The 22,537-nt window shown below is 42.4% G+C and overlaps 1 protein-coding gene across 1 annotated transcript; it reads right to left on the bottom strand.

The window, feature by feature from the left end:
• Positions 1–1,569: 1,569 nt before the first annotated feature.
• fxn (frataxin) lies at positions 1,570–22,292 on the bottom strand. Its single transcript, XM_061768328.1, has 6 exons — positions 22,111–22,292; positions 21,968–22,036; positions 16,887–16,978; positions 16,686–16,806; positions 3,583–3,680; positions 1,570–1,963 (listed from the first exon to the last, which is right to left on the bottom strand). Exons 1-6 carry the CDS (start codon positions 22,207–22,209, stop codon positions 1,825–1,827), a joined length of 618 nt encoding a protein of 205 aa, XP_061624312.1. The 5' UTR covers positions 22,210–22,292; the 3' UTR covers positions 1,570–1,824.
• Between the last annotated feature and the right edge of the window lie 245 nt (positions 22,293–22,537).

The raw sequence follows: 22,537 nt of genomic DNA, 5'->3' as shown, positions 1-22,537 counted from the left end.
ATACAATTTCCTATCATGAAAAAGTAAAAGTATATTTTCAGACAGTTGTTCAAATGTATTGAAAATGTAAACATTTACATAAGTATTCACACCCTTGGTTTAATATTTTGTTGAAGCACCTTTGGCAGCAATCACAGCCTCATGTCTTCTTGGGTATATCTATATCAGCTTGGCACATCTGTTTTGGGGCATTTTCTCCCATTCTTTTCTGTAGATCCTCTAAAGGTCAGTCAAGTTGGATGGGCAGTGTCGGTGGACAGACATCTTTTGGTCTTTCCAGAGTTGTCTTTCCAGAGGATTTTACGCGCTGCTGAACCATATGACCCAAATCCTTCGCCTGATGCTGACCTCCAATAGCCAATGTGGTTGATGTGCGACACAGCCGTTTCGCCCTCTTGTACCAGTCCCCCCTGCTGCTGTATTAGACAAATATGTGAGGCTATGCTAGTTGAAGTGACATTCAAATAATCAGAAAATAGTGGCCACTGGTGACCTTCAATTTCAGCTGAGAAGTGGTCTTGATAGACGACGTCATGTGACTTATCAATACAATGTACAATATAACGGGTCAATTGTCAAGGGTGCAGGCTAGTAAGCCACGGAGATCAGAATTGATAGAGGGTGTGCACACCCTGAGGCTGTCCACGTGCGCGAGCGTCCGCCGGACCAAGACGGCGGCAGTTTCCGATCGAATAAGCCCGCCATGCGGCTTCGATCATTTTCCCAGCCTTGATCTGTTGGCGGAGGCTCAAGGAAGCAACTACCGGCACCCGTACCAGTTACGCCCGTAGTTAAGCGCAAGAGCGGGGCCCGCAGCAAGTTCAAACGGCAGGAAAAGTTACGAGCGCGCCCCAACGGGACAACAACTTTCCTTTTGCATTTTTTTTTTTGTTTGTACTTTTTGTGCATCTTCGTCAACTAAACCTGCCCCCTTTCCCCCTGAGATGCTCGGAGAAAGACCATCCCCGGGGCCAACTGAGGAGGGCATGGCAGTCGTTGCCAGAATGTACAAAATTAGTGCCTACTAATTTTGGGGTAAAATACCAGCTTCACGCAAGTTCCAACTTTGGACTAACTCAACACGCTATAACCTATTCACGCTCATTGTTAGTCCAGCAACACACCATGTCCTATATTTCTTTCTATTACCATGTTTATTATTCTCTTTTTGTGGTAGTCCCTTCTTTATGTTACCCCATAGTTCCCCTTTTACATTTAATAAAATCTTCTATAAAATTCCACTTCCTGTCGTGCTTTGTGTGGGTTTGAGATTGATGGTAAAACCGCTGCAATCGAGAAGTCGTATTTAATTCGTGTTGCAGCCTTCTAACTTACTGAGATTGATCAAGGTTTTTCGTCACATTTCCTAAATTTCACTTGCTTTAACTCCTCTGCCAGCGGCTGGTATTCAATCAGACTTAAGATTTCCTTTCTATGGGGAAAATGCAGTAACTAGTTGATCCTGTCCACCTTTTCCCTCTTCCAATCCTGAATTGAGGTCACAATCTAGGCATAATGAATTTTTCTATGACAATAATTAAAATGAGTACACAACCAATCCCACATAAGCAAATTCAGAAAACATGCAAACTCCATAGAGATTGCCCATTTATTTACACCACAATATGACATGACATATGTGCAATGTCCGAAATAACATAAATGCATACTTAAAAGCACACTTGGCAGCATCTAGATAACAGTACATCTTATGAATACTGTTGACTGCAATTATAAACAGATGCTCAAATAATGTTTGATGTTATTTACTCTTTGTTGTTTTTGGAACTCTAGCAATAACAGGACAACATAAGCATTGGCATATCAAGAATACTGAAGGCCGAGGAGGTCCATGTTCTTTTTGAATATGGCAGAAAACTCTTCAGACAGGAGTTGGTGCAGGCTTCTGCCATCATGACTATAGACCCAACCATGAACTGTCCAATTGTAGCGTTTTGGACCGCTGAAAGCACAAAAGAGAACCAAGGAAGTCTTGCAAAAAGAAACAACAGAATGCTTGGGTGTAAAGTCAATGAAATACACATTCTTGCCTTTGTGTGATCTGTTTATTGTTTTGGTATGTACCTAAGTTATAACGTTATGTGTCTCAAGTGAAATTTCATGATAGGCTAATGACATTTTTCGATATAGAGGGTTTTTCTCCTATTGCTTAACGTCTCTTCCATTACAAACTAAAGCAAATAGATTTCGTGAAATTTGTTCAAATCACATGGTTGCTATGAGCTGTTTGTATTTCACTCGGAAACCACCATTTGCTCTGGCAATAAAGTTGTGGCAGAATCGAAGTCCGATAAGACGACCAACGACTTTCTCCTTGCAGCTGAATCCGATAGAGAAAAAGAAAACACCTCCAGTATTCATTTGCTAATAAGTTATTATTATTGTCATTATTATTATTAAACATACTGTAGCATTGTACACTGTGTACATTTTATTCTTTGTAATCTGTTGTACTGAATTATTTTTTTTTTTTTTACATTTTTAACAATTTAGGCTAGGAAGCATTTATTATACCACATAAATACAGCATACACTCAAAATCCTGCGATATGGCGAATTATGCGCAATATGAATATTAAAAAAAAAAAATTCTGCAATGCATTGAAATCCACAAAAGGTGAACCGGAGGAACACTGTACTTTTTAAAAGTCAGAAGTTTACATACATTTCATTAGTATTTAGTACCATTGCCTTTAAACTGTATGACTTGGGTCAAACAAGTAATTAAAAATTGCTAAAAAAAAACAAAACAAAAAAAGAACAGCAATAATTTTCCTATTATTCTGGCATTTAGCAAATAGAGATTTTGGCAATCGTAATGGACATTTTTTAAAATATAGTCTATGTAAATATCAGGTTTCAACTGTCGACACTTGATTCATCTCGTGAGTGAAATTAGACAGTCACAGCAGCAATATTCATAATTACACCAACATAAAAATAGGAGCAACCAACACAGTAGAAAGAGAAAAAGACGATGATTTCATTGTTTGGGATTCAAATTAAACTCAAAAGCATTTCAGACCAGCACAATCATTAAACCAAACATAACAATAAAGAGAACAATGAGATAGTACCTGTTCAGTCAAAAGTCATATTTTCCCCAAAATTGCTATTACACAAATTCTGCCAGGGTATGTAAAATTATGAGCAAAACTGTAACCTATTTTTTTGTTTTCTTTTTTTTTTTTTTATTCTGATACTGATTATAGCAAGATGTTTTTTCTTAATCTATTTTGGTTGTCTCATTTCGCAACACGAAAGGGTCCCAATATTGGAAACAGCTATCTGTATAATGCAGGACAGTTCTATAACCAAGCAGTCGCACTCACATTCGCACCTACGAGCAATTTAGAGTCTTCAATTGAATGAATGAGTTCTATATATAGCATTGAAAACTACAACCCCGATAACACGAAATGTTAAATAATAGCTATCTGTCAGTGGAAATCAAAACAGATTGTTTGTCTTAAGTTCTTGTATTGCACCTCATTAGATTGTGCAGTTGGTCATACTGTTGTGTCTGGTCGGTGTATATCAGATCGTATTATCTGGTCTCACCTTGTCGGAGATGCCAACCAAATCTGTTTGTTTGGAGTTTGCTTGTTGATCACGTAGGTTCCATGGTCATCCCCCACTTTTACTGTCAGCACGCCACTCTGTAAAGGAAAAGGGACATCTTACGGGAACGAAGAAACAACCACATACAGTGCCGTAAAAAAAGTATTTGTGCCCTCCTAGGGGGTATTCCAGAAAGGAGGTTATGGGAAAACTGAGTAAGGTAAAGTAAAGTGTGCGAAAACTCCTGAGTCACAGGATTGAAGACGACTTTGGTGAGTTAAAATAAAAATAAAAAAAATAAAAAGGGATTAAAGTGAGTGAATTGCGCGACAAAGAAGTCTGCGGCAGAATAAACCTTGTGTAATACTAGTCACTGGCAAGTAAAAGAGGGACGGCGGAGTCCGGGAAATTCCGCGAGGACGGCGGAGTCCTGTACGTACTTATATTCCGCGTTTCCGTGTGTTTGTAAAAATGTTACTAGTATCGTGGGAATGTGTAAAAGTATGAATGTATAAGACAGGATTGTAAGTGACAACTGGGTTTGGAAGCAGATGCAAAAATCCTCCGCCCCGTGTGTGTAGAAGCTTGAGGATTACCAAAACCCAGACATTCATTGTCACCCTGTCATTTTGAATAGTCAGTATTTAGGTCACTCTAGGTGCAAATAAACTGACTTCCAAATTCACAATTGACTCACATACTATTTTAAGTGATATATGCTTATCTTGGTCTACGCTTTGCAGCTGTAACATCTTTCAGCAGCATATCATATACCATCCATCCCTTCTCTGAACCGCTTCTCCTCACTAGGGTCGCGGGAGTGCTGGAGCCTATCCCAGCTATCATCGGGCAGGAGGCTGGGTACGCCCTGAACCGGTTGCCAGCCAATTCACACCTACGGGAAATTTAGAGTCGTCAATTAACCTACCACGCATGTTTTTAGGATGTGGGAGGAAACAGGAGTGCCCGGAGAAAACCGCTGCAGGCACGAGGAGAATATGCAAACTCCACACAGGCGGGGCCGGGGATTGAACCCTGGTCCTCAGAACTGTGAGGCAGACGCTCTAACCAGTCGCCCACCGTGCCGCCATATCATATACATCATATACACTGAACAAAACTATAAACGCAACACTTTTGTTTTTGCTCCCATTTTTTGTGAGCTGGACTCAAAGATCTAAAACTTTTTCTACATACACAAAAGGCCATTTCCCTCAAATATTGTTCACAAATCTGTCTAAAACTGTGTTAGTGAGCATTTGTCGAGATAATCCATCCCACCTCACAGGTGTGGCATATCAAGATGATGATTAGACCGCATGATTATTGCACAGGTGTGCCTTAGGCTGGCCACAATAAAAGGCCACTGAAATGTGCCGTTTGCTTTATTGTGGGGGTCAGAAAACCAGTCAGTATCTGGTGTGACCACCATTTGCCTCAAGCAGTGCAACGCATCTCCTTCGTACAGAGTTGATCAGGTCATTGATTGTGGCCTGTGGATTGTTGGTCCACTCCTCTTCAATGGCTGTGCAAAGTTGCTGTCGTATACGCCGATCCAGAGCATCCCAAACATGCTCAATGGGTGACATGTCCGGGGAGTATGCTGGCCATGCAAGAACTGGGATGTTTTCAGCTTCCAGGAATTGTGTACAGATCCTTGCAACATGGGGCCGTGCATTATCATGCTGCAACATGATGTGATGGTCATGGATGAAAGGCACAACAATGGGCCTCAGGATCTTGTCTCTGTGCATTAAAAATTCACAATTCACACTCACAAATTCAAAATGCCGTCAATAAAATGCACCTGTTTTCGTTGCCCATAACATACGGCTGCCCATACCATAACCCCACCGCCACGATGGGCCGCTCGATCCACATTGACATCAGCAAACCGCTCACCCACACGACGCTCTCTGCCATCTGTCCTCAACAGTGAAAACCGGGATTCATCCGTGAAGAGAATACCTCTCCAACGTGCCAGACGCCATCGAATGTGAGCATTCGCCCACTCAAGTCGGTTAAGACGACAAACTGTAATCAGGTTGAGACCCCGATGAGGACGACGAGCATGCAGATGAGTTTCCCTGAGACGGTTTCTGACAGTTTGTGCAGAAATTATTGGGTTATGCAAACCAATTTTTGTAGCACTGTCCGGGTGGCTGGTCTCAGGCGATCTTGGAGGTGAACGTGGAGGTCCTGGGCTGGTGTGGTTCCACGTGGTCTGCGGTTGTGAGGCCGGTTGGACGTACTGCCAAATTGTCTGAAACACCTTTGGAGACGGCTTATGGTAGAGAAATTAACATTCAATTCACGGGCAACAGCTCTGGCGGACATTCCTGCAGTCGGCATGCCAATTGCACGCTCCCTCAGAACTTGCGACATCTGTGGCATTACAGAGTGGCCTTTTATTGTGGTCAGCCCAAGGCACACCTGTGAAATAATCATGCTCTTTTATCAGCATCTTGATCTGCCACACCTCTGAGGTGGGATGGATTATCTCGACAAAGGAGAAATGCTCACTAACAGACACTTTCACAGATTAGAGGGAAATGGCCTTTTGTGTATGTAGAAAAGTTTTAGATCTTGGAGTCCAGCTCACAAAAAATGGGAGCAAAAACAAAAGTGTTGCGTTTATATTTTTGTTCAGTGTAGGTCACACGCTGGTTTTGGACGAGAAAGCCTGACTCAGTGTCCGCCGAAACCAACCCAAAGGTGTTCTATCGGGGTGCGGGCAGGGCAGAGCAGTCAAGTTCATCCATACCAAATTCTCTCATCCATATGGTTTTGGATCTTGCTCTGTGCACTGGTGCACAAACACGTTGGAACAGGATCCCCAAACCGTTTGATTGTCCATAATCTCCAAAGGTTTCTTTCACTGGAGCTCAGGGGCTAATATTTTGGACATTTTCAACTTTGTGAGCACAGTTTGGAGATGGCTCCTTCCTGTTCCAACATGACTCTGCATAAGTGTACAAATCAAGGTTCATAAAGACACGGATGAGAGAATTTTATGAGGATGAACTTCACTGGCCTGCCCAATCCTGACCTCAACCCTATAGAACACTTTTGAATAAAGAGCGGAGACTGAGAGCTGCCCAACAACACTATGTAACCTCACAAATGTGCTTTTTGAAAAACATGCATAGATTCCCATAAACACACTCCTAAATCTTGTGGAACGCCTTTCCAAAAGAGTTTAAGATGTGATAATTGAGGGTGGACGTATGTCATATTAAACCCCATGGAATAAGACTGGGATGTCACTTAAATTCATATCTGAGTAGGCAGGTGAGCGAATACGTTTAGCTATATACAGATATGTATATATATGTGGGACTATGGCCCACATATTAACATGATTTCTACACCATTGTTATGGATAAATTGAAAACTAAAATTCAAGTCGATGGGCGTCGTCTTCAGTTTTCTCTGTCCCTTACACACTTATTTAACCGTTGACTCCCTCCGCTTCTCACTCTCTTGTGTCCTGCTTCTTTGCTCCTGTTCTTCATGCTGAGGGCTACCTTGGCACGGTTCAACCGTCCTGCCACCCCTCTCCTTTTCTTTGTTCAAACACGCGGCTCGGCCAACGCGAAGCCCGGGACGAAGACTCGGCTTCCCAGCCTCTACTTGTTCACCGCCAGGAGATCAGAGAAGTTGCTGATAAAAGTCCAAGTCAGGCTTCCAGCCAAGCGTGAGGTCTCTGATGAACCAGCGGGTCAACGAAAAAGGCAGGAAGAGAGACGGTCATATTGTCCCAATGAACACGTGAAGAACAACTTATTTTCCTTTTTCCGCCTGTTTTTGTTTCATTTTTGTGCATCCTTTTTCTTCAACCAAACCTGCCTCCGTGCCTCCCGAGACGACAGAGAAAGACCATCCCCACCGACTAACTGATCTACGGTTGTGAGTACAGCACAACAAGCGTTGCTAGAATATACAGGATTAGTGCCTACTAATTTCGGGTAATATATCAGCTTCCAACAAGTTCCAACATTGTACTCTCTTGCTCTGACTCAACACATTAATCGCTCATATTTTAATTTTTAGCCCAGCAACACACGATGTCCTATTTTACTGTTCGTACGCCTATTTTTCTTTCTTTCACCATGTATGTAGATGTACACCACGGAAGTAGACTCGGCTTCCCAGCCTCGACTTGTTCACCGCCAGGCGATCAGAGAAGTTGCTGATAAAAGTGCAAGTCCCGCTTCCAGCCAAGTGTGAGGTCTGTGATGTACCAGGGGGTCAACAAACAAGGCAACAAACGTGTGAAGAACTTCTTTTCCTTTTTCCGCCTGTTTTTGGTTTATTTTTGTGTACCCTTTTTCTTCAATCAAACCTGCCTCCGTGCCTCCCGAGACGACTGAGAAAGAGGAGGGGGTGAGCATGCTGTGACAACGCAAGAGATTGCCTGATTTCTGAAGACGAAAAACATGGCGGCGCCCCTTGCATAGACTTGGAAAAGCATCTATGACGACAAAATTTCTCTTTTCACAAGTCTTTTTCCTTTTTCAGCGGTGGATGGTCGCTTCATTCTTTTCTCCTTTCCTACGCCAGCAGCGGTAACTCGTACAGAGCCACTTGCGATTCACGCAGTTACGTCAACACCAACGTCTGTCATGGATGATCTGAGCCCTCGCGTTGAGCTGCCGCTGAAGAGGAAAAAAACCTGAAAAAAACTGATTTTTCTACTTCAACCGAGGATTTACTTGATTTGACAGAGACACAAATGAGTGTCCTCCTCTCAATCGACAAGAAATTGTCAATTACACTTGACTTGCTTCGCCAAGACATCGCCAAACTCAGAAAGAGCTTGGAGTTCACAAGTGAAAGAACTAAGATTAGATAATACTGCACTTCGATCAAACATGATGTCAACTCCAAACTCTTAGACTGGAATATGAAATCATGAAAGAAACTACGCTGGACATTCAATCACAAAGCATGCGCGACAATTTCATTTTCTCGGGCATTCCAGAAAATGCCTCGGAAGACCCCGAGGTGAAGATTAAAAAGTTCATGATGTACGTGCTCAAGATACAGTCGACAAGATTACCTTTCACTGTGTCCACCGATTAGGAGGCCCTCGTCCAGGAAACTGACCACATCTCATCATTGCAAAGTTTGAACACTTACATCAAAAAGTGTTTGTGAAAACCAAAATATCGGGAGCTCAAAGCGGCTTCGTTTGGTGTGAACGACCAGTTCCCCATGGAAATCAACGAGAGGTGTAAAATCTTGTACCCGTTGATGAAGAATTAGCGTGAGAGAGGGAAACGAGCGTGGCCAGTTGTCGACAAGCTATATGTCGACGGCCAACTGTTTCGTCATGCCAACGTCACGCCCTGGCTCTTCTAGTACAAAAGATAAGTACTTCTTTTGATCTGTTGTCCTCGTGAATGGTCAAAAGTGTATTGTAGCTTGTGTCATTCTTTCCACTTTTGCTTAGATAAAAAAAAACAAAAAAAAACAACCACGCATGCCACCAGCATGAACTCTCACTCCTGTCTGCTTTCCTGCTCTGCTTGTTTCCACACACACTAAACACAGAAGTCGCTCAAAACTCTTCTTGCGCACTACCAACAACCACCACACACCATATTATCCCCTTGTCACTGTTTGTTTTCTATGTTCAGTGTTTGTTCGTTACCCTTCTATGTACCCTGGCTTTGCTGTGCTTAAATATAGCATCTCTATCACCCTCTCTAAATAACATTTGTCAACACAATACCAAAAAATCTCCCGAAAACTGTCAAAAAAACCAACAACAAAGAATACATCGTACCCAATCTATTTAAGATTATGATACACGCACCCATTATATGTCAGTGGCATTCGATTGCAGGCAAAGAGAATTAGGATTATGGATGATATCACAAAACTTAAAACAGACCTCCTCCTATTACATACGGACCTTATTGAGTCAGAAGAAAAATACCTCATTGACTACTTTCACTCAGGCTATCTCGGCCTTTTATAACAGTAGACAAAGAGGAGTCTCACTACTAATAAGTACATAAAAGACTACTTTTTACAATAAATAGTACAGTAGCAGATCCAATTGAAAATTCAGCTGGCAGCCTGGATGAATAGACGGACACTGTCACATCCTATATCAGTTTCTGTGAAGAGGTCTGTGTACCAACAAAATCATTTCGCACATTCAACAACAATAAGCCGTGGTTCACTGCTAAACTTAAGCAGCTTCGCCAAGCTAAGGAGGACGCATATCAGAGCGGGGACATGGCCCTGTATAATCGAGCTAGAAACCAGCTGACCAAAGAAATTAACATTGCAAAGAGGATCTATACAGCAAAGTTGGAAAAACAATTTAGCGCAAACGACTCTAAATCAGTCTGGCATGCATTCCAATCGCTGACTAATTACAAGCGACGATCCCCCCAAGCTGAGAACAATAGCACACTAGCCAACGACTTGAATACCTTCTACTGCAGATTTGAAAAGGACAGTTTCACACCACACACCAACCCGGCCGCACCCGCGACCACAATCACACCTCTGACTGTAGAGATGATCGTGGACTTCAGGAGGCATCCTTCGCCACAGCTGCCCCTCACGTTGTCCAGCTGCCTTGTGTCAACCGTCGAGAGCTTCAAGTTCCTGGGAATTACAATCTCCCAGGACCTGAAGTGGGCGACCAACATCAACTCCGTCCTCAAAAAGGCCCAGCAGAGGATGTACTTCCTGCGGCTTCTGAGAAAGCACGGCCTGCCACCGGAGCTGCTGAGACAGTTCAACACAGCGGTCATCGAATCAGTCCTGTGTTCTTCCATCACAGTCTGGTTTGGTGCTGCTACAAAAAAAGGACAAACTCCGACTGCAACGGACAATCAAAACTGCTGAAAGGATTGTCGGTACCCCCCTACCCACCCTTGAGGACTTGCACGCTGCCAGAACTAAGACAAGGGCGTGCAAAATCCTCTCGGAGCCTCCCCACCCCGGTCACCAGCTCTTCCAGCTCCTTCCCTCAGGTAGGCGCTACCGATCAATGCAAACTAGAACTAGTAGACATTCCAACAGCTTATTCCCTCTTGCAATCAACTTCTTAAACAGCTAACTTATAATTCCATTACAACAAGCTGGCAATTTTTTGACTTTAGTTCATTGTCACATTTCTGTGGGGCCAATTATGTATTACTCGTGCACTCACTGTAGTTGTCTCGCCGTGCTGCACTATTTGCATAAAGTGGCCACTCATGCCAGAGTAGCATCTGCTCCATTTGCACACTGATTGAGGAGTATCTGTAACATTTGCACAACCATTGTCCCAGATTATCGCACTACTCGTCACTTTAAACCGCATACACTCCTTGAAGTCTCAGTGCCCTTTGCACAATGGTCATTGCACCGGACTATTGCGATATTAGCCATTCGAACTGCTCTAAGTGCTAGAGGACTCTGCATCTTTTTGCACAATTGTTGTTTGTTGTTGTTTTTTGTCAATGTCTTTATGTCTCCAAAGTGTTCTGTAAATTGACTGTCTGTTGTACTAGAGCGGCTCCAACTACCGGAGACAAATTCCTTGTGTGTTTTGGACATACTTGGCAAATAAAGATGATTCTGATTCTGAGAAGGCCAATACATAGTTATACAGGCTACAATATTTAACAAACAAATATACAATTATCATATGAGGGGATTTTAACCTTACACTAAATCCCCTAATAAGATTCCTCAATCCTCAAAAATAGCCACAATGCCCCAATATACAGTGGGTACGGAAAGTATTCGGACCCCCTTACATTTTTCACTCTTGCAGCCATTTGCTAAAATCATTTAAGCTAATTTTTTTACGCATTAATGTACATAGAGCACCCTATATAGAGAAAACAAGGCACTGCTCATCACCTGTCCAATACAGTCCCAATAGTGAAGCATGGTGGTGGCAGCATCATGCTGTGGGGGTGTTTTTCAGCTGCAGGGACAGGACGACTGGCTGCAATCGAAGGAAAGATGAATGCGGCCAAGTACAGGGATACCCTGGACGAAAACCTTCTCCAGAGTGCTCAGGACCTCAGACTGAGCCGAAGGTTCACCTTCCAACAAGAAAATGACCCTAAGCACACAGCTAAAATATGTGCTTCAGAACAACTCCGTGACTGTTCTTGAATGGCCCAGCCAGAGCCCTCACTTAAACCCAATTGAGCATCTCTGGAGAGACCTGAAAATGGCTGTCCACTAAAGTTCACCATCCAACCTGGCAGAAGTGGAGAGGATCTGCAAGGAGGAATGGCAGAGGATCCCCAAACCCAGGTATTGTATTAGCTCAAAAGGGTGCGTCAACTAAGTACTGAGCAAAGGGACTGAATACTTAAGGCTGTGTGATATTTCAGTTTTTCTTTTTTAATAAATCTGCAAAATTGTCAACAATTCCATTTTATTTCTGTCAATATGGGGTGCTGTGTGTACATTAATGAGGAAAAAATTAACTTAAATGATTTTAGCAAATGGCTGCAATATAACAGAGTGAAACATTTAAGGGGGTCTGACTACTTTCCGTACCCACTGTACTCGAGCAGTATATGGATGACCTAACGTGTATGTGTTCACTGTGATGGGTAAAATGCAGACAAATTTTGTGTGCATCCATGCATGTTCATGACAATAAAAGGTGATTCTATTCTATTCTGTGACTTTGGTCTTGTTGACATATGGAGGCTGAAAAACCGTACAAAAAAAAAAGACACATTTTGCTTGTCGGTTCACCGCTCTCTCAAGAAAATCTTTTTTTCTTTCAAACAATTCGGCAGCTCAAAGAATTATCTCCAAAATACATCCAATCATCATCAGTGACCATGCACCAATTTCTCTTAATCTAAAAATTGGGTCAAGTTTGGGACATGATATCCTTAGAAACCAACTTCAAAAGGCAAAACATTTTCTACAACAGTTCAGATACACTAACTTTGAGTACGATAATAAATCAGGAAAATTACTTGCGAACCCACTTCAGCGCAATAAAGAAAAGCCATTAATTACAACCATCCAAGATTCAAACGGCAACTGTACACAGTCACCGCTAGAAATAAATGAAATATTTTACAATTATTATAGCAGCTTATACGCATCTTCGAACAACCCAGACCATAAAGAAATTGAAACTTTTATTAAGGATCTAAACATTCCTCAATTAAATACACAAACTAAAGACAGACTTGATGTTCCTTTAACCATCACAGAATTACATAACACATTAAAAAAAATATGCAATCGGGACGAGCGCCTGGCCCGGACGGAATCTCCGTTGAATTCATTAAACGTTTCTGGCCAATACTAGTGCCTCTATTTTTCAGAACAGTCAAGGAGATGAACGAATATATATATATATATATATATATATATATATATGAACGATGCTTGAATTAAATTATTACTAAAGTCAGGTAAAGACCCCACTCTCCAGGCTTATCCACTATGACCTGACAGGCTTCATTAAAGGTAGAAGTTCGACAAAATAATTTCAGACGTCTGTTAAATTTTATAAGCATGTCACAGCGTAAAATATCTAAACGCAAATCATCATGTCACTTGACGCAGAGAAAGCTTTCGATAAAGTTAACTTGGCTTTCCTGTTTGCAGTACTTCGCAAATTTGGCTTTGGAGATTCATTTATACATTGGATAGCAACATTATACTATTCACCAAAAGCGACAGTCACCAGAAATAGGATTACTTTACAAAGAGGAACTAGACAATGATGTCCGATTTCACCAATGCTATTTGCAATATGTATCGAACCTCTTGCTGCCGCTATACGTCAGAATAACACTAACACTCCTGAGCACCCTCGAACTGCCGGAGTTTGTCAAGCAAATAGTGAAGCCTCTCCCGCAAAGTAAAAGAAATCTCTCAAAGGTTTATCAATTAATTTAATGCACTAAATCAATGCACTTACCAATCACTAAATGGCAAGAAGACCTTTCCATGTCCGCTGACCATCACTACTGGATACAGATATGTAACAATATGTTTAGAATGACAAAACCCAAAAATGTACAGTATATACAATATAAAGTGCTCCATAGAACACACATTACTCAGTACACTATGCATAAAGTGGGCTTCTCTCCATCTAATATATGCACGCAATGCACCAAAATACCCCAGACACCTATTTTCATGCTATGTTGGAATGTACACCAATTCAATGCTTTTGGTCTTTGGTTACACAAAAGCTCTCATATTTAAAATTTACTCAAAGAATAAGAAAAATAGAATTAGTTGAGCCACTCCTCAGAAAAGTAAAAGGAGGGAGGCCTAAATGCTCCCAACTTTAAACACTATAATTTAGCTAACCAATTACAATACCTTATCAAATGGATGCACAACAGTGATAAGTATCAGTCTTGGCTAGAATTGGGAGAGATAGAATTCCATTTATTTCTACAAGTCTCAAACGCCATTACTGTTTCAAGAACCCAAATATCGCATCCACCATTTTTGGTGGAAAAGTCTAGAAGCTAAAGAATCTCAATTAGCAGTATGTGCTCCCCAATCTGGCACAATGACAGAGGAATTTAAGGCGGAGGTGGTACTGCATCAGGGATCAGCCCTGAGCCCCTTCCTGTTTGCAGTGGTGATGGTTAGGCTGACAGATGAGGCTAGACGAGAATCCCCGTGGACCATGATCTTCGCAGATGACGAGATTTGCAGTGAGAGCAGGGAGCAGGTGGAAGAACAGTTAAAAAGGTGGAGGCATGCACTGGAAAGGAGATTAATGAAGATTAGCCGAAGTAACACAGAATATACTATGTTCATGAATGAAGGAGGTGGAGGTGGAAGAGTGAGACTACAGGGAGAAAAGAGAGCGAGGGTGCAGGACTTTAAATACTTGGGGTCATGTCCAGAGAAACTGTCAGTGTTGTAGGTAAGTGAAGAAACGGTCCAAGCAGGTTGGAACGGGTGGAGGAAGGTCTCAGGTGTGTTGTGTGACAGAAGAGTCTCTGCTCGGATGGAGGGCAAAGTTTATAAGACAGTGATGAGCCCAGGTTGGATAGTGACCAGGTTGGATAGGATCAGAAATTAGCTCATCAGAACGACAGGCAAGGTTAGATGCTTTGGAGAAAAAGTTAGAGAGAGCAGACTTCGATGGTTTGGACACGTCCAGAAGAGAAATAGTGAGTATATTGGTAGAAGGGTGATAATGAACTGCTGAGGTCTTTCAAGTTTATGGTACATTACTAGGAAGGAAGAACATAAATGTATGTAAACTTAATTATTGATATTCACACTAATGATAGTCATGTTTTTGTCAATGTAAATATTAGCCATGTTTTGAATTGTTGTTAAACGACTCGTTATAACAAGCTCACGCATCGTAAGTCTCCCATCAGACTATGGTGCCAAACTCACAGCAAATAGATTTCACATGTACTGCATTTTAGAATTATTATTAATTATTAGAATTACAGAATTATTAGACAGCTAAGTCACTTTCAGAGGTGGGTAGAGTAGCCTAATATCATACTCAAGTAATAGTACTGTTAAAAGTATTAAGTCCTCAAAATAATTACTTGAGTAAAAGTAAGAATGTACTTAAGTATTGACGCAAATATTAGCCATGTTTTGAATTGTTGTTCAACGACTCGTTATAACAAGCTCGCAAATCACTAGTCTACCATCAGAATACGGTGACAAATTCACAGCAAACAGACCACTACAATGTACTGCATTTTATGAACGATGAGACAGAATTATTAGACAGCTTAGTCATATTCAGAAGCTACGTCGCTCATGTAGTGTCGCTAGTAATGGCACTTCTGAGTACTGTGACGTTCGCTTTCCATATAGTTTAGCTTTAGCTTATAATCACTCATGTAATGAATCATTGTCGTGAAGCTGTTAGGTGTGAATATCGTTGTCTGACATCGTTTAATTTTATGGAAACACACGAGGTCATCATAATAACCTGAATATTTTCCTTCAGAGGGAGACCACCACCAGACAACTGTCTTCTACAACAGCACACAGCTCTCCAGAACTACAAACCCAGCTGGTACAGAAAAGGTTTGATACATTTTCTGTTATTATACATCTTCAAATAATATATGCAATACCTGAATGTAACCAATCACACTAATACCATATCACAATATTGAAATTCTCCCAAATGTGAATAATATTAATTACTGGTATGTTCTGTAAATGTGCCTTTTTTTAAGATATCAAAAGTCAATGGTGCACATTATACATAGATATAGGGGAAAATTAAAAATACTTATTTTATAAAAGTATGCCGCCATCTAGATGTTATGAAAAAGCCGTAGACTTTCATTCTAATGTGCCACCGCCACCTAGAGGTTATGAGAGAGGTGTACACTTTCATTCTAATACACCATCGCCACCTAGAGGTTATGAAAAGGTGTCGCCTACACTTTCATTCCAATATGACAGGCGTACGTATGACAGCACATATGTACAGTTGTGCTCATAAGTTTACATACTCTGGCAGAATTTGTGAAATATTGTTTTGTTTTTGTTTTTTTTTTAAATACGACTGATGACTGAACAACAACCATCATTCATTTCTTCAGGGTTATGTTTTGTTTGATGATAATGCTTTTCTGAAATGATTGACAGTTGAATTTGAATCCCATTAAAATAAAATCTGTTTCGCCTGGTCCTTCATGTTTTCTTTAAAGAATTGTACCCATCTTACAAATTATGCCTGGGTAATGAAAAATATGAGCACAACTGTGTGTTTTCTTATTACATACTTATACGATTACTAAATAAAAGTAGGGCTGTGAATTTCAAAATAAGAGCGAGTAAATAAAAAGAAAGTATTACGTGTTCAAATAAACTGCTTTACTTCAGAATAATTCTTTGAAAAAAAAACTAACAAAATACAGATAATACTTCATGCTTTGGTTATATGGGTAGAAGCAAAATCATGCATTGTAAAAATGCATTATACATAGGTAGAAGGGCTTTCCAGAATTTTGAGGTCAACTTTGGAGGTGCGTATTATACATGGGTGCACGTTATACATGGGAAATTACGGTATATGTTTTCCCCATGTCCACTGTAGCTCAGTAAGAATGGTCAACATGAGTTTGACTAACAGACTGACTTACAGAGAACACAACATCATAGTCAGGTCCAGTGAAAGGTTCATCTATTAAGTTTTCAAAGTAATCAGCCAGGGCATCCAGCGTCTCATCAGCCAGCTTCTCATAGGCTGCCTCTGTCAGCTCACTGGGAAACAGATTTACATAGTCTTTCACCAAAAGCAGTGATGGCATTGTCACAGAACATAAATACTGATTAGTAGTTACTTTTTGTTGTGAGAGGGGTGCTCTTCCAGTCTTGAAGCTGACATATGGATAATTCTCCTACGCCTTTCTGTGTCAACTGTTAATGGAAACCACTGTGACAAAAAGGAGTAAATACCGATGAAAGACGTTTTGGTTTACAGACATGCAAACACCAAAGGCAAGAAAAAGGTGACAAAAACAAAAACATTGTGGGGGGGGGGGGGGCTGGGGGATCCCCGGGCCCCCGCAGAGATTTTTATTTTATTTTGACATAAATTAAGCAATCTTGGAAGACTGAAAAGTACAATTGCAAGTGCAAAAAAAATGTAATATTCACACAGAAAAACTTATTTCCACCGCTCAAGTACAGTACATGTTGATGTACAAATTTAAGATTCAAATTAAATTTGCCTAATTTCTTTGCCTTTTTGTTCTGGCCTCCAACTTGAGCCAGGCACATCTCCACCTGCACCTGATGCCGACTTCAAGCCGTGCCACATGAATAGCATCCACCTCTTTAAGCACTCTCATTCTGGAAAAGAACTGACGAAAATCATTGTCAGTTTCACTTCATTTTTCACGATTACCAATTTCAAAGGCTAATGCATCATCCAGGAAAATATTAAATACAATATTTTTCTGCTTTTTATTGGCCATTTCTGAATTTGAAGTTAGTTCATTCTGTGTTGTGATATAATCCCTAACATCGCTCCTTCGCGTAATACATTTAATCTTAACATCCGTAAACTAATTAGATAATTGTAGGCGCGTTTCCTAATTAATACAAGATGTACTAGCCGATGTTACATGTGCTTCGCGGATCCGCCGGGACCACAACCAGAGCCACGACCCGCAGCACTGAACGCAAAAATAAAAAAGAGCAATGCAACAAACACGACACTGGCTGATCTGAAGAGGAAAAATGTTGCTTAAACGTAAGAGGAGCAATAGAGGATGTCCGCTCCAGAGATAGGTAGAGTAGCCAAATATTGTACTCAAATAAGAGTACTGTTACGTGACAATAATGTGACGTAAAAAGGAGACATAGTCTCTCCACCATGTCCTGGGTCGTCCCCGGGGTCTCGTGCCCGGAACACCTCACCAGGGAGGCGTCCAGGAGGCATCCTAATGAGATGCCCAAGTCACCTCATCTGGCTCCTCCCAATGTGGAGGAGCAGGGGCTCTACTTTGAGCCCCTCCCTGATGACTGAGCTTCTCACCCTCTCTCTAAGGTAGAGCCTGGACACCCTGCGGAGGAAACTCATTTCGGCCGCTAGTAACCGGGATCTTATTCTTTCGGTCACAACCCACAGCTCGTGACCATAAGGGTAGGAACTTAGATCGGCCGGTAAATGTTTTCACCAAAACGGAACGATAACAAGTCCGCATCACTGCAGACGCTGCACGGATCCATCCGCCTGTTGATCTCCCGTTCCATTCTTCCCTCACTCGTGAACAAGACACTCTAACTCCTCCGCTATACACAGTGTTGATGTTGATGATGCACTGCTTACCCCTCCCTGAGACAGCGGATGATGGACCAGAATATCCTTGAAGCTGTCCGGAAATCATTCTCCATGGCCTCACCGAACTCTTCCCATGTCCAAGTTTTTGCCTCAGCGATCACCAAAGCTGCATTCCGCTTGGCCAGTCGGTACCCATCAGCTGCCTAAGGAGTCCCACTGGCCAAAAAGGCCCAATAGGACTCCTTCTTCAGCTTGGCAGCATCCCTCACCGCTGGTGTCTACCAACGGGTTCAGGGATTTCCGCCACGACAGGCACAGACTACCTTACGGCCACAGCTCCGGTCGGCCGCCTCAGCAATGCAGGCCCGGAACATGGTCCACTCGGACTCAATGTCCCTCACCTCCCCCGAGACGTGGGTGAAGTTTTGCCGGAGGTGGGAGTTGAAACTACTTCTGACAGGGGATTCTGCCATACGTTCCCAGGAGACCCTCACAATACGCTTGGGCCTGCCACGTCGGACCGGCATCTTCCCCCACCATCGGAGCCAACTCACCACCAGGTGGTGATCAGTTGACAGCTCCGCCCCTCTCTTCACCCGAGTGTCCAAGACACGCGGCTGAAAGTCAGATGAGACAACCACAAAGTCGATCATCGAACTGCGACCTAGGGTGTCCTGGTGCCAAGTGCACGTGGGGACACCCTTATGCTTGAACATGGTGTTCGTTATGGACAGTCCATGGTGAGCACAGAAATCCAATAACAGAACACCACTTGTGTTCTGATCGGGGTGGGGGGCGTTCCTCCCAATCACGCCCTTCCAGGTCTCACTGCCATTGCCCACGTGAGCATTGAAGTCCCCCAGCAGAACGATGGAGTCCCCAGCGGGAGCGCTCTCCAGCACAAGCAACAGTCAGGACCTGTCCTCCCACCCAAAGGCGGAGGGAGGCTACCCTCTCATCCATCGAAGTGTACCCCAACGTACAGGCGCCGAGACAGGGGGCAATAAGTATACCCACACTTGCTCGGCACCTCTCACCCTGGGCAACTCCAGAGTGGAAGAGAATCCAACCCCTCTCGAGAGGACTGGTACCAGAGCCAAAGCTGTGCGCGGAGGTGAGCCCGACTATATCTAGTCGGAACTTCTCGACCTCGCACACCAGCTCGGGCTCCTTCCCTCCCAGAGAGGTGACATTCCACATTCCTACAGCCAGCTTCTGGAGCTGAGGATTGGATTGTAGAAATAACACAAAGTAAGCAGACTTTGTTGAGAAAATGATATATGAGCAGAGCTGGGTAGCGTAGCCAAATATTGTACTCAAGTAAGAGTACTGTTACTTTAGAATAATATGACTCAAGTAAAAGTAAAATGTAGTCATCCCAATATTTAATTGAGTAAGAGTAAGAAAGTAGTCAATGAAAAAAATTGCTCAAGTAATGAGTAACTTCTGATTATTTTTTTTTTAATCCGAGCATGAACATCAAATAAAATAAAAAAATAATAAAAGATGGGAGTCGACACACACCTGCCACCATTTCAATTTTTAACTGCCCCCAAAAACCAACAACACATACATTGAGCCCGACAGAAACATTATTGGCTTTATTCGCTTAAATGATTTCATGAAGTTGTTTGCTGAACAGACTTATCGATTGTGTGTGCGTGTGCAACAGTTCTAATTTTGCCATATCCGCTGCCAAAGCAACAATTGAAACATTGCAACTGACCGCAAGGTGTTTTCTCAAGTTTGCAGTGGGCTGAAATAACCAAGTTTGGTCAGTCGCAATTTAAGAGCTGCATGATAAAACTGTTTATTTTTTGGAGTTTCTAAAATAAACAGTCGTGCGGCTGTTTTTCCCCCAAAAAAATGAGTCATTTTGATTGGCTCGGGAAGGTTACGTGCACGGTCATGTGACTGCATTGTGTTGTCTGATGGCTGAATTGGGAGTCAAATGACAGCGATCCCGTTTGATTGCTGCAACGAACGCCCTATGTGGAAGTCGAAGATGGTGTCTGAAAATAGACACGCACGTGCAAGAATGAATAAGTAAAAGTAGCAAACGGCATGTCGATCATTATAAGGGAGTAAAAGTATCGATCTTTCTTCACATAAATACTCAAGTAAAAGTAAAAAGTAGAGTGGATATAAAGTACTCTGACCAGTACAGTTTATGGAATATTTTACTTGAGTAAATGTAACGGAGTAAATTTCGCGCGTTACTACCCACCTCTGTATATGAGTGGCACTTGCCAAGGTGAAAGGTGACACCAAAATTCACATTCATTTACAGTAATTTTTCATTGGATTGAATTCTATTTTTGTATTTGTGTGAAATTCATGTTTTGTCTTTTTATGTGCAACTGATGCATGCTTCATTTTGAGCACAAATAAAATATATATCAGCAAAGTTGAATAATGGCAACTGGACTTCTTGTTTGTTGAACAAACAAAAAAATCTATGAGCTATCGCAACACCGGTCCAGTACTGGGGTACACTACACCACCTCATGTCTCCAACAAAAGAGGTCCCATCCAAATCTGATGCGGCATTTCAAAATAAAAGTCCCCTGAAATTGGTATATTTCACTGTCACTACTACTTATTTAAAATATTAATTAAAAAAAAAAGGGGCGGCACGGTGGGCGACTGGTTAGAGCGTCAGACTCACAGTTCTGAGGACCGGGGATCAATCCCCGGCCCCGCCTGTGTGGAGTTTGCATGTTCTCCCCGTGCCTGCGTGGGTTTTCTCCGGGCACTCCGGTTTCCTCCCACATCCCAAAAACATGCAGGGTAGGTTAATTGAAGACTCTAAATTGCCCATAGGTGTGAATGTGAGTGCGAATGTGCCCTGCGATTGGCTGGCAACCAGTTCAGGGTGTACCCCGCCTCCTGCCCGATGTTAGCTGGGATAGGCTCCAGCACGCCCGCGACCCGCGTGAGGAGAAGCGCGACAGAAAATGGATGGTCATCAGATTTGGATGGGACCTCTTTTGTTGGAGACCTAGGGTGGTGTAGTGTCCCCGAGAACTGGACCGGTGTTGAGATTTTTTTTCAGTCTGTGGTAATTACAGCAAAATATGCAGTTTTCATAGACATTTATTTTGAAATACAATATCAGATCATCAAACCTTAACCGCAATTTGCTCTCAGTGGGCCTGGCAGCGCCTCGCATGGCAGCAGTCGCCCATTGGTTTATGAATGTAAAGCGCTTTGGGCACTGTGATGGTGTAGCTATAGTGCTGTATAAGTGCAGTCCATTTACCATTTTTTTCCCCCAAAGACATCAAATAAACTAAATGTTGTAATGCAGGTTGCATTCCTTAAGCGAAGCGCATTGACGCCCGAGTTGGCGACCTATTACCGTAATGCCTCGTATGAGGGGCGGCTGGCTTGACCGCAGTGCTTCAGGACCCCCAACAAGGTGAAGAACCACTGCACCACACAATTAGTGAGCGCATAAACATCCCGTCCACTGTTTAGCTTTAGCTTTAACAAGAATGTTTCGGGTCATTGTCTTACTTTTAAGTCCGAGCAAATGTCATGATTTCTCCTCCATGATGAGCATTAGGATGTGTTGAAGTGAACCAGTTAAACTGGACAACGAATGTACTTGTGTCACCCGGAAGCAAAATGTACCCTTTTTGTTGCATCGTTCACGCTCGGTTTCGGCACGGAGTGAACGCAAGCCAGACGGACGGCACGAATCTGAAAACAAAACGGCAATATCAAGTTTGCTCACGTTGTATCATGTCAACTGGTCAGCGAGTTATAGCACATACCTGCTTCGAGACATTGGTGAACCTCAGCATTGTCGCCATGTTTCGAATCTGACATACAATAGCGTATACACAATCGGTTCTGGTCAAAAGGGGGATCATTTAGCAAGGTTTTACTTTCGCTTGTAGCTTATTCGCCTGCCTTCAACTTCTTTGTCGTCCCAGTACACCAAACACGAAGGGTGCTACTGCCACCTAGTGTGCCGGATCGGCTTCGTTTTTAAACGCACAACAGATCCTGTGATTGATCGTGGACAGTGTCAGCGTTGATGTGAACAGAAGACTTAAACTGTATCTCTTTTCATCTTCAACATCTTGGGATGTGAAATTCGGATCGGATTAAATCTGTGGGAGGAGTTTGTAAAAATATGACCTGCATAAATAGGTGGAAACAAATTTCTCACAAAATTTGGGATGGATCTGGTCAACG

This window comes from Phyllopteryx taeniolatus, chromosome 3 (assembly GCF_024500385.1).
Source record: "Phyllopteryx taeniolatus isolate TA_2022b chromosome 3, UOR_Ptae_1.2, whole genome shotgun sequence".
Taxonomy (NCBI): Eukaryota; Metazoa; Chordata; class Actinopteri; order Syngnathiformes; family Syngnathidae; genus Phyllopteryx; species Phyllopteryx taeniolatus.
This window is presented reverse-complemented; position numbering and strand designations above follow the sequence as displayed.

What these genes read in the sequence shown, in the direction of transcription:
- fxn (XM_061768328.1), bottom strand. Translation starts at nt 22,209, where the DNA reads ATGATCCCCCTTTTGACCAGAACCGATTGTGTATACGCTATTGTATGT. An exon ending in TGAACGATGCAACAAAAAGG is followed by an intron (nt 16,979 to 21,967) that starts GTACATTTTGCT and finishes TTTTTGTCACAG; the next exon opens with TGGTTTCCATTAACAGTTGA. An exon ending in TGGTTGGCATCTCCGACAAG is followed by an intron (nt 1,964 to 3,582) that starts GTGAGACCAGAT and finishes TTGTGCTTTCAG; the next exon opens with CGGTCCAAAACGCTACAATT.